At 42.6% G+C, this 12,807-nt stretch overlaps 1 protein-coding gene across 1 annotated transcript in view; it reads left to right on the plus strand.

The window, feature by feature from the left end:
• The first annotated feature begins 620 nt into the window (after positions 1–620).
• DAPK1 (death associated protein kinase 1) overlaps positions 621–12,807 on the plus strand; it is a 157,624-nt gene continuing 145,437 nt past the window's right edge. Inside the window, exons 1-2 of the mRNA XM_075828803.1 lie at positions 621–771; positions 7,185–7,342. Of these exons, the coding sequence (XP_075684918.1) occupies positions 7,281–7,342 (62 nt within the window). The 5' untranslated portion in view covers positions 621–771; positions 7,185–7,280. The remainder of the gene's footprint in view (positions 772–7,184; positions 7,343–12,807) is intronic.

The raw sequence follows: 12,807 nt of genomic DNA on the forward strand, positions 1-12,807 counted from the left end.
GAGCGCCGCAGGTTTTTTTCTGCCTCCCATTGATTTCAACGGGAGGCCAGAGGCGGAAACCACGGCAAGAAAGAACATGCCGCTATTTTTCCTGCGAACGGCCAAAGGTCACCTGGGAAAAAAAACGCCTCTGCCTCCCATTTAAATCAAAGGGGGTCGATTTCAGCCGTTTTTTTGGAGCGAATTCTGGACAAGTTTTCGTGTCAAAATCAGCACTAAAAACTCTGTGTGAACTGACCGTAAGATCAGATAGTGGGGAGGGGTTCTATCTCTTTTCCAATGGGCATGTAAAAGTTATATATATATATTCCATGTCGTCTCTGAAACATGGAATAATAAACCACATATATATATAAAAGGATGGGTAGTGAGGGATTTTGATTCTGGGCTGTTGGGAGGTTATCTTCATGAGGGCTCATAATCCAGAAAATAGTTATGTCCGGTTGAGGTGACTGGGACGGTAACTTCAGCCGTGAGGTAAAGACTTCCCTCTCCCTCACACAGTAGTATATACCTGCCCCATTCTCTCCCCACCCTCCCCATGACTGAGTGCCCAGCAGCCGCCTCCTCCTCCTCCCACCTCTCCCCTCCTTCACCCTCCTCCTCCTTCAGTCAGTGCACTCCCCGGCAGCTCTGGTGGCTGCGCTGCTGGTGACCGCTCGTTGGACAGCACTGAGAAGACATTGCACCTCTGTACTGGACGCATGTTGTGCCCGAGCGTTGTCCCCTGGTCTGTGGTGCTGCAGCTCTATGGCGCCTTGCTATTGTGTGGTAAGCCAGAGCTCCCTTTCTTTCTTCTCTTCCTCTCCGCTTCCCTTGTTGCTGCCGCTGCCTCGGTGATTGGGAAGAAGGGGCAGGCTCCTATCTGTTGGCACTGATAGAAAAGGCTGGGCTTTATTGTAGAGCTGAGCCCCTGTGCACCCCACCATGATATGGTTATTGTAGGGGGACCGCACTGGAGCCTCCTGATCATGGTTAATTCTATATATCCTGTGTGTGGAGCTGATTTGTATGTGTTAGTAGAAGCAATGTCTGAACACAGCCCTGTATATAGTGTCATACTCCACATATGGTTTGTACTGCAGCGACCAGATCTGTATGGCTAGCTGCACACATCCAGGGATGGGCTACCGACTGTAGGATAAAGGTGGTCATATACACGTTACCCCCAAGATATGCGCTGACTAGGACAAGTCTCTGAAGATACCAATTTAGATAGTGGCATCAAAGTTGAAACAATTGGCACGCTGTAAGGTTACATTTTGAAGGTGAACACCACGTTGCGGGGATTGTCCTAAAGATACCCCCCAGCCTATGGGCCATACAGTATGGCATCTCTGCAGGAATGATACCAATTTTCCATACAATTTTTCTAATCTTTCACAACTATAATAAAAGCTTTCTATGCTGGTCATACAATTTGAGCCTCAACTTTTTCATTACGACACTAATGGACTATAATCATAAAGCATGTGTGCCGTAGACATGAGATTTAAAGGGGCTGTCTGATCTGGGCTAATATTGGGGGGTGGTGAGGGTATATTTCTATATGAAGTGTTGAGGCTAGCTTCACACTGTTTTTGTTGCGTTTTTCTTTGCCTGCGTTTTTTTGTTTTGGCAGATAAACTTCCATGTTGTTCAATGGGAGTTCATCAACAAAACAAACAAAAAAATGCGCAGTGTGAACCCAGCCTCATATTAGAGAGGTGGAGGCATCAATTTGATCAATGTTAGAGAGTGATATGGGTGGAGGGAGCGAAGACGTCTGTGGACGAGCTGGGTGGGAAAAATATCCATGTGGTGGTGATTTTGGTTATGGGGTTATGGCAAGTTGTAAGGTATTTGTGGAAAGTAATGTAAATTTTAGTCGCTCTTGTTCCTGGGTAGCGGTACTGTATGTAAACTAGTGGAGAGAAAATAGAAGAGTGCCCCAAGGGTGATAAGTGGGTTTAAGAAGAGGTTACAAGCTTGTAGGTGTAAGATTTGGTGGCAGGTTCCGTGCTCTGCTGACTGTTCTTTTGCCGGGGACTGTTCCACTCCTGGGATCAGCGGCGACTAGGGTTTATGCCCTTTAATATGGTGAATGTGTAACGGGGAGTGGTCTTTTTGGCCTCGGGGGGGAATCCGTTGTAGGTGTTCCCATTGGTGGACTTAGGGTATGTTCATACGCAAACTCAAAAACGTCTGACAATACGGAGCTGTTTTCAAGTGAAAACCGCTCCTGATTTTCAGACGTTTTTATAGCAACTCGCGTTTTTCGTGGCGTATTTTACGGCCGTTTTTGGAGCTGTTTTTCAATGGAGTCAATAAAACTGCTTCAAAAACGTCCCATGAAATGACCTGCACTTCTTTTGACGCGGAGTCTTTTTACGTGCCATATTTTGAAAACGATGCGTAAAATAAAAGCTTGTGGGAACAGAACACCGTAAATCCCATTGCAAGCAGTGGGCAGATGTTTTGGAGGCGTAATGGAGCTGTTTTTTCAGGCGTAATTCGAGGCATAAACGGCCTGAACTACATCTGAAACCACTGCGTGTGAACATCCACAGACTTTTCACTATCCATTTTAGACTTTTTATTGTTAATGAACTTTTGTAACCGTTTTCGCTAATAGCTTTTTATCATTGTGAAGTTTCCACTACAAGAAATGGCTGCACCACATCCTCTTGGGTCAGTTTAGAAGGAAACCGAGAAATTGAACAGGTTTTGCACTACAGCCAAACCTTCTCAAGAAAATTTATGGTCCGCAATCTCCCAAAGTTTTAAAATTTGTTCTTCTGAATTTGTAATCGAACTTATGGAACGCCCCTGCAATACATAGGAAGAACTACACAGACTTCAAAGACTAAATAAACACGGATCCAACCTCTCCACAAAACTCATGGAACACTGTGGGATTTTACGAGGGCTGGAATTTTCATACACCCGTCTTAAACCGTATGGCACTGGAGTACAAGGTGGCAAATGTATGAAGAGGTACGCATCTCTTAATAAATCTGGCTGGCTGTGCGACAAATTGAAATCTACGCCTTCTGAGCAGGCTTACATTTGCGCCATAATTGACGTTAATTTTTGGCATAAGTGTTGGTAAACCTGTGGGTCTGCAGGAGACCTCACACTAAACCCTGCCCACTTGTCTAACCACTTTTAAAACGTGGTTGCTGTGGAAAAAACTCAGTTTCTTGCGTTTTTTACTGCAGAAAATGGTGCAGATTTTGCCACGTTTTTCCTCAATGTTGGGAGATTGTGACATCTCCTCTGAAAAACACAGCAATTACGTCCATTTTCCGCAGCAGGAATTGACCTGCTACAGCACAAAATATATGAACCGCGGGTGAATTTCTGCTCGGAAATTTTACCCAGCATGTGGATGAGATTTGTTATATCTCACCCACTTTGCTGCTGCTGTATTTTGCTGCGTTTTTTCCGTCCGCAATTTTTTACGGAAAATACTCAGCAATTCCGCTACGTGTGGACAAGCCCTAAGGGTATGTGCACACACACTAATTACGTCCGTAATTGACGGACGTATTTCGGCTGCAAGTACCGGACCGAACACAGTGCAGGGAGCCGGGCTCCTAGCATCATAGTTATGTACGATGCTAGGAGCCCCTGCCTCTCCGTGGAACTACTGTCCCGTACTGAAAACATGATTACAGTACGGGACAGTTGTCCTGCAGAGAGGCAGGGACTCCTAGCATCGTACATAACTATGATGCTAGGAGCCCGGCTCCCTGCACTGAGTTCGGTCCGGGACTTGCGGCCGAAATACGGACGTAATTAGTGTGTGTGCACATACCCTTATACTCATGTCCAATATTAATATATATTTTTTTTCTCCGACCCAACTTTCCCTGGATCCATTTGACTTTACCACCAAATTCTGTGCAACTACATTTATAAAACTTTCTCCAAATCTTCTCGCCCGTACAACTGACTTTTTTTCTATGACCAGCTGATCATCTGGTATCTTAGGTCCCATTGATGTAAGAATTTTATTGTGTTTTACTATATACACATTGCAAGTCATGAAAATATTGGAAGTTTAAAGAGGATCTGTCACTAGGTCATATAAGTTGAAATGGTTAACTGACCTAAATAGCGCTGTCTCCGTTTCTAGCGCTGTTTTAATTTTTTCCTGGACCCTTCCGTTCCAGAGATATGGCCCACTGTAGAGTTGAGAATTGTTAGGCCTCATGCACATGAACGTCCCTTAATCTAATTTGCTGTAGCTTCCCTGCCTCTGATGCTGACCAATCAGCACAAGGCAGCTTGTGGGTAGTTCACGCCCTGTTGGCTTACTACTGCAAATTAGCTTCTAGGAAGCCAGCACAACAGTGGGCCATCAAAAACAGCGCTGGAATCAGGGAGCCAGCGCTTCTCAGGTCAGTTAACCAGTTTAACTTCTATGACGGAGAGGCAGGTCCTCTTTAATGTACAGATTGTTAGATGTATAGTGGACCACTAGCAGAATCTGCAGCCGTGTTCTGATAAGTGATCCAGTGTGCAGTCGTAGCAAGCTCTCAGCTCCTGTATGATCGGCTAAGGTTTTCTTGTGGACATTACGGTATCGTTATGATGTTGTTTTCGAGGACTAGTTAGAAGGAATCTGGGAGGGAGGGTAGGTAACGCAGATTTCTGTGAGATGACAGGAAAACAAGTTGAAGGAAGTGAAACTTCTCTGCTTTAGGTAGCAAATTAACCATATGTAAATCCTCTGCATGGTTTGCCTATACACACAGGTTTGTCTAGCTCCCTAAACATCTCAGTAATGCTTATTTGCTGTCCTCACCATCGATTTATACGAAAAGATTGATAAAGATCATGGCTATTAGTTAGCTGAGAAAAGCCATCCGACATCCTGGCAGGAAGAAAATAACCTGTGCTGACTAGAAATGACCAAACTGGATTCTAAACAAACCGAATACAGGCCGCGTTTCCCTAAAGTTTCAGATTCGGCTAAATCAGAGACTTTTGGGATTTGCGGAGCATGGATCAGCAAAATGATGAACATTAGAGCAAGGAAGAGGGGACTAGATAAAAAAAAAATATCATACTCACCTGGTCTTTCGGTCCCACAACGATTTCCGTAAAATCCGCACGTCTCTAGTGCTGACACATCGTCTGACAAAATGTCTGTTTTGCTGCCCCCCCCCCCCCCACTTTTATTTGTTGTCAGTCACATATCTCATGTTATGATCGGCTTAGGCCGCAATTTTAATATTTGCAATTATTCGCACGTTTTTATGCTTCTAGTCTCGGACCCCCTCTGTTCTGCTGAACCAAACATAGGTAACCATAGAGTTCTATGGTGATCTAAGTACAGTAAAACAGCAGGGGTCTAATTCTTGCAGCCATATTACAGACGTGTGATGGCAGCGTGCAGAGTTATACCTGTGATTATTTTATTCTCCAAGGGGGAGGGGGGTAAAGGTAATCATTGTAGCTTTTTGGGCTGCACCATGGTTTCCTACAGGTTTGGCAGCAGTTTCTCTTGATCTCCGGGGCTCTGCGCTCCCTAGTTTTCAGGATGTTCAGTGATTTTTTCCTGCCACTGAAATGACTGTTCACCCAGGTAGGAAAGAACTGAGACCGATGTTACCATCACCCTATTCCACCTTATAATTGCTTAGGGGAAGGGATTCTGCCATCTTTACCCTGGTTACATTACATTTGGTTTTGGACAGAGTTGGCCTATGAAGAAGAAGCGCATTACTGTACAATCACTGGGATGCTACAGATCCTATTTCTCTAAATTCTTGACTCAAAACTGGTTAATGGCTGTCCAGGAATCGATGGCATGGAGACCTTTAAGGCCGGGTTCCCACGTAGCATAAACGCAGCGGAATCTCTGCAACAGAATTCTGTGCAGTGAAGTAGCAGCAAAGTGAATGAGATTAAGAAAATCTCATGCACACGCTGCGGGAAAACAAATTCACAAAAGTCGTGCGGAAAGTGTTCTGTGGGTTTTTCAACTCCGCAGCATGTCCGTTTATGCTGCGTGTTCTGTGTGGCGATGCTGCGTGTCTGGCCCGTAGACTTCAATGCAGAAACAGATTGATGTTGCGGTTTTTACAGCGTCTACACACCGGAAACGCAGTAAGGGCTGCTGGAAATTTGAAGGGGAAAAATATACTTTGCTATAACCAATGTTCAACGCTAAATACGCTGGTAAAGCCGCTGCGGAAAAAACGTAGTGTTTCTGCAGCAATATGATCAGAAAAAACACTATTTGGTGCAGGTTTCTGTGACAGATTTACCAGCGTTTTTCTAGAGATTCTGCTGCAGATTTTCTGTTGCAGAAAATCTGCAGTGTATCCTGTGTGTGGGAACATACCGTGAGGGTATGTGCACACGTAGTGTTTTTCGGCCCGTAAACGTCCCAAAAAACGGCTGAAAAATCGGAAGCCGAACGCCTCCAAATATCTGTTTTTGACGGGGCGTTTTTTTACGCCTCGTTTTTCAAAAACGGAACATGAAAGTTTTTGGAGCCGTTTTTCATTGACTCTATAGAAAAACAGCTCAAAAAACGCAGCGAAAAACACGAGTTTGATTAAAAAAACGTCTGAAAATCAGGAGCTGTTTTCCCTTCAAAACCGCTCCGTATTTTCAGTTGTTTTTGGTTAAGCGTGTGCACATGCCCTAAAAGTACGCACCAAACACACTCGACGGTTGTGCTTCTTATCTCGCAACGCTATAGCCATGGTATACAGTATATTACCAATGTCTTTAAAGCTGCAGAGGCATTGCCAAGTGAAGTTCCAGCCATGTAAGCCCAATGGTATTTTTCTTCAAAATACAATGCAAGCAGGGATGATAAAAATACCTTTAACTTAAAATGAGTATTTTTTTTATTTATTTTTTAGTAGCCTGGAAGAAGGAAATAGGCATCAATAAAAAAAACCTCAACAATAGGTTGTAGTAGCAGATTTCTTGGTTCATTGACTATGCTAGGTAATCATTGCAAAAAACTCTTCAATCCATATTATTCTGCAGATGGCTACCCTGGGAAGCTGTAAGAAAATTATTTTCCAAACTAAAGCTTAATTTTCCATGCATATGTAAAAAATAAGATTGAAATAAACGTACCGGTATTGACTGCTTCATAAAGCCAATCTGTATTATCCATGTATATAAAAGCTGTGTATACATTATATTGAGATTTGTTCCTCTTTCTCATGCAGGAAATGTAAGATGTCTATTGATTACAGCTATCTGACCGTGTTGTGATGACTTTCAGGTGTATAAAACAGTGGGCTTGTACAGAGCACTGAGACACCATGACCGTGTTCAGACAAGAAAACCTGGAGGATTATTATGACGTTGGAGAAGAGCTTGGAAGGTAAGCAGCAGCAAGTTTAGCTACAGAATTGTATTGTGTCACTGGTTGTTTAGCTAAAGAGGCTCTGTCACCACATTATAAGTGCCCTATCTCTTACATAAGGAGATGGGCGCTATAATGTAGGTGACAGTAATGCTTTTTATTTAGAAAACTATCTATTTTTACCACGTTATTAGCGATTTTCGCTTTATGCTAATGGATTGCTTAATGACCCACTGGGCGTTGTACTGAGGAGTGTATGACGCTGACCAATCCACGTCATGCACTTCTTTCCATTCATTTAGTCAGCTAAAGTGACACTGCGTTATTCACCATTAACATTTCTGAAGTGTTTAGCCAGTGAATAGACATTCCTTCCAGCCAGGACGCGATGTCTATTCACAATCCCGTCAATCCGCTAACGTTTCTGTGGTACTTACAGCAGAGCAAGCGTAATCTCACGAGATCTTGCTGTAAATGACAGGTTACCGGGAGATTACGCTTGCTCTACTGTGAGTCCCACACAAACGTTAGCGAAGTGTCGGGATTCTGAATAGACATCGCGTCCTGGCTGGAAGGAATGTCTAGTCACGGTCTAAACACTTCAGAAATGTTAATGTGTCAGTATAAGACAGCACATAGTGAATAACGCAGTGTCACTGCGCGGAGTAAATGAATAAAGAGAAGCGCATGACGCTGATTGGTCAGCGTCAAACACTCCTCTGTACAACGCCCAGTGGGTAAAAAGTAAAAACACGCCCAGTTGGGCATTAACAAAGTAATTAGCATAAATCTAAAAACGCGGTAAAAATAGCAGTGATTTTTATTTAGTAAAACGATCTGTCACCTACATTATAGCGCCGATCTCCTTATGTAGGAGATAGGGCACTTATAATGTGGTGACAGTTTCTTAAGCGCAAGAAGTGGAAGGATGAGGACGGTTTCTTTTGATTGACAGTCCTCTTTTATGCAGTCACTGTGCTAAATATGTATAATTCTAATTACTTTCCACTGGTGATAAGAGGACCATTAAAATTGGTTAATCTATACTCAGGCGGCTCATGTGAAAATTATATAGTATGCTCCAGCTGTTAGACACTTGTGACTCAATGCTTCCTATGCGGAGAATGATTGACCTTTTTATTTTTTACTTTCTACAATGTTCATGGCAATATAATACTTATTATTGGAGAGTGTGACATCAAGGATAAAGAACGATCTGTTACATTGATGCATGGGATGTAAAGGATATATAAGGCTGGGTTCACACTGAGTTTTTTGCAGGAGGAAAATCAGCCTCAAAAGAATTTTGAGGCAGAATTTCCTCTGCCTGCACGCCGATTTTCGCAGCGTTTTTCGTCCGCGGCCATTGAGCGCCGCGGACATATAACGCAGCGAAATACGCTTTCTCTGCCTCCCATTGATGTCAATGGGAGGTCAGAAACGTAAATGCCCGAAGATAGAGCATCTCCCTCCTTTTTCCCCCGAGCCGGTTTTTTCACTCGCGGGAAAAAAACTCCTCCGCCTCCCATTGAAATCAATGGGAGGCATTTTTGGCCGTTATTTGGCGCGTTTTGTTGCGTGGCTTCCGCGTCAAAAACCTCTGTGTGAACTCCCCCCTAAAGGAGTGTCCGTTGCATATGTGAATGATGGACTGTCCTTTACATAGGTTTATTGCCTATGTGGATAAGGCCAGTTTTACACCAGTATAACATAGGTGCAGAAATGAACCCGTATTACGTTTGTGTGAAACGGGCCTAAAGTTGTTCTTGCATATTTCTATTGATTGTATGGATAAATGACTGTTTATTGCATAGGTATAATGTTATGGCAATGCATTTCGGACTTCCATTCCTTACTTAAACTTTGAAGTATGGATTGTGAGTCTGTAACCCATCAATGGCATCCTGGGATATCTTCAATGTAAGTTTAATAAGATTAAGTAATACGTTTTTCCACTTGTGTGTTGCCTGGCTTTGTTGTGTACGCCACACTGAGCTGATGGTTAGGGTTAGACTTATATATATATATATATATATATATATATCAATAACTGTAGCATGTCTACACGTCCCGGTAGTGGTGCAGCAGAAGGCTACATCCGTACCGCACAGAAGAAACCACGGCAAAGAACATATAAATACGTGCAGGTTTATTGCCATTGGTTTTGCTGATATTACGGTTGTGTGTTTTTCTGTTTTTTTTTTTTTCTCTAAATGTAAATTTAATGTCCATTCAATCTCATTCAATAAATCCAAAAACAGTGCATGTGAAAATAACCCTAAAGAGATGACTGAGAAGAGGGAGACCGTCAGGCATACGTGCAAGGTTCACACGCAACATCTTTGATCAGGGTGTTTCATCAGTTAGTAGTCTTACGTTTTCACCAGAGATGTTCGAATTAGTGACAATGAAATTTGCACATGACCCCTGTCCTCTGACTGCTAACTGTGCACATAAATATTTTCTACATTTTATATACTAAAACGATACTGTGCAGGGCCATCAGCAAGTGGCTTCCCTCCCCCATCACTCTCACGATACTAGCCACATAACAATGGATGGTTTCTTCGTTTACAATAGGTCTCCTCTACTTTATTTCCAGGCCCCCTAGACAGACACCAATTACTGAAGCCCCCCACAGCCCCACTAAATAACTTGGTCAATATTACTGTCTGCATAGCAATCGCAAGCAGTATATTCATTCGTATCTGGCCTGCCTACTGTCATGAAATCGCTCCTGTCTAGTGTTCTGAAAGCCAGTAAAGTTTCATCATTCAATGTCTACAGATCATCAGATATAGAATATAGTAATAGCGTTACAACGTATTGCTTTACATTTCTGTATTGGTTATTACTGTACTATAGGTGTTTTACGTCAGGTTGTACTGCGCTCATGGCAGAGTTCTTTTTCAGGAGTCATTGTCAGCCGCCGTAGTTTTCTGGAGAACACCTTCTTGAATGTCTCTTTGCTGGTCCTTTCGCCTATATCGGGTACACCTGCAGTATTTTGTTGTGGAGGAGGCTGATGGGTTTACCACTTAGAACTGAATGTACAGCTCTAAAATGTAGTATAAATAGCAATGCTATAATCATGTAATCTTACCTATATTACTAGCCTTAGCTCTATTATTCCAGCCTCGGTCTGCTGAACAGTCATTTGTAGTTTAGTCTTGGTGATTATTTTAGATTGAGGTACAGTATTGCTATTTATGCAGTTTTTCATGTGGCTTCAATGTGAAGCTAGAATTTTAACTCCGTATTAGGCCTCATGCCCACTTCAGTTTTTTTTTTTCGTCAGGGTGCTAGCCGTTGTTTTAACTGATGGCATCCTGACACATTCATTTCAATGGGGCCATGCACACTTCTGTTTTAACGGAACTGTGCGGCCGTTCCGTCAAAAATAGGACAGGTCCTACTCCTGCCCATTTTTGACGGAAACCGTCTCGGCCTTTTCATTGATTTGGTCCGTGAAACAACGGACTGCACATGAAAGCCATTGAAATTGAGTTAAAAAGTTTAAGCATGTTAAAATTTGGCCACTGGTCGAGAAGAGAGCTTCCAGGCTGGCTAGAGTCTTGTCTATGGCAGCAAATTCAAGGACAAGCCCGCTAACATTCTTTTCTGCGTAGGATTCCATTAGCAAAAACGTATAACCGATGTAACACATAAAAATCCAAAATTCAAGGACAATTTCAGCTAGGGCTGGCAATTAATCAAAAAATAACCGAAACCGAAATTCAGCGCAATTATCAGATGTCCTCTTGTGCATTTTGGTTTCTTCAATTATTTTTTCCCGGTTTCATCTGTACCTCAGGACGCAGATACAGTTGAATCCAATGGTAGAGCATAAACCGTTCACTATGTATCGCCGTACGCTAACACCTCAGCGTAGACAGGCGCGAGGCAGTGATGTCATCGCGTCTGTCTGTGCTGAGCCACACAGACCGGAGAAGCGGAGGGATCTCCTCCACTCGTCGTTGGAACGGGATTAGTTGAGTACGTATTTTATTAGGCGTTATTGGGGCAGCTAAGGGGGCGTTATACTGCGTGGGGGCAGCTGTGGGGCATTATACAGTATGAAGGCAGCTATGTTAGACTTGATACTGTGTGGAGGGCAGCTGATGGGGTATTCTACTGTGTGGAGGGCAGTTATGGGGGGCAATATACAGTGTGGGGGGCAGTGTAAGCAAAGTGTGAGGAGTTGCCTACAGCAAATAGTAGTATAGGGGGTCAATGCATGTATACTAAAACCTCAACCATGTCCCCAATATTTCACAGTTGGAGAATAATTCCATTTTACAGCTTGGCAGAATATATCGGTGCTTTTAAGGGGTTTTCTAAGGAGCCACTCCAGTCCAAGGGCTGTTTCTAATATTGAAGCTTAGTCCTATTCACTCCGTGAGTGGTGCTACTTTTAGAAAAAAATAGAGCTATTTTCTAATCTGACATAAACCCTCTAATAAATAACTATAGCTGGTAGTGTGTAGCTATGGATATGCGTGTTCCAGTTCTGTCACACTTCAAAGGAAACCAGAGGTGGTGATGAAGGTGATGAGGGGTTGTAATAATTTTATAACGGGTTCGCTCTCCTGGCATGTTTGTTTCAGCAAATACTTGTATCCCCATAAAATAAAAATTCTGGAGCTTTTTTTTTTTTTTTTTTTTTTTCTTTTTTAACTCTGAATTGTGTGCTCCTGTTATTCCTCCTGAAAATGTAAAACTACATGAACTACTATTACTAGTATTTACTAAAACTAACATGTCAGGATTATTTGCTAATTTATTCATATAGTTTCAAAAAGTGTGCCGTTGTTAACAAGTGCTTTGCAGACTTCTGGGAAAATGATGATCAGGATAAGAAGTGTTTAATTGGGTTTGAGTGGCTGGAATCCTCCCGACAGTGTGCCGGAAAACCACCCTTAGTGTGAACCATCAATTATTGACTTAGAAGCAAATCTCAAGGAATGGGGAAACCGAGGACAGAACGTGTGGTTTGCCGTGTATTGGAAAGAGAACTAAAAATGCACTTTTATTGTTATCAATAAATGAAAAATTATTTTTAATTACTGTAAGTTTCTTTTCTTGGGGCTTTAGGGATAGTGTGAGTGGCCCCCAACTTTACACTCCCTGGGTTTAATAGGTGCCAACTAGCTGTCTGTATGGTGTTGGATATGTATATAGTGTTTTATGGATGTAATGTATGTCTTTTTATCCTCCACCGAGTGCTAGTAGTGTAGTCTGTAGACAGTACACATATAGTAGCGTATGCTTGGACAAAGGAGGAATATCCAATGTTTTACAGTGTCTGCCTAATCCAGGTTTATATAATGATTATTGCAGCATGATCAGTATTTCACTGATCTCCCACATTATGAAGCAATGCGGCTTGTATTCTACTGACATCCCCAATATTGCTGAGCAGTAGGGCTTGTCTAATTCTAAAGCTGCTTACAAAGCCCCGCATATTTTGTTACGATACATAT

The sequence above is a fragment of the Rhinoderma darwinii genome, chromosome 1 (genome assembly GCF_050947455.1).
Source record: "Rhinoderma darwinii isolate aRhiDar2 chromosome 1, aRhiDar2.hap1, whole genome shotgun sequence".
Taxonomy (NCBI): Eukaryota; Metazoa; Chordata; class Amphibia; order Anura; family Rhinodermatidae; genus Rhinoderma; species Rhinoderma darwinii.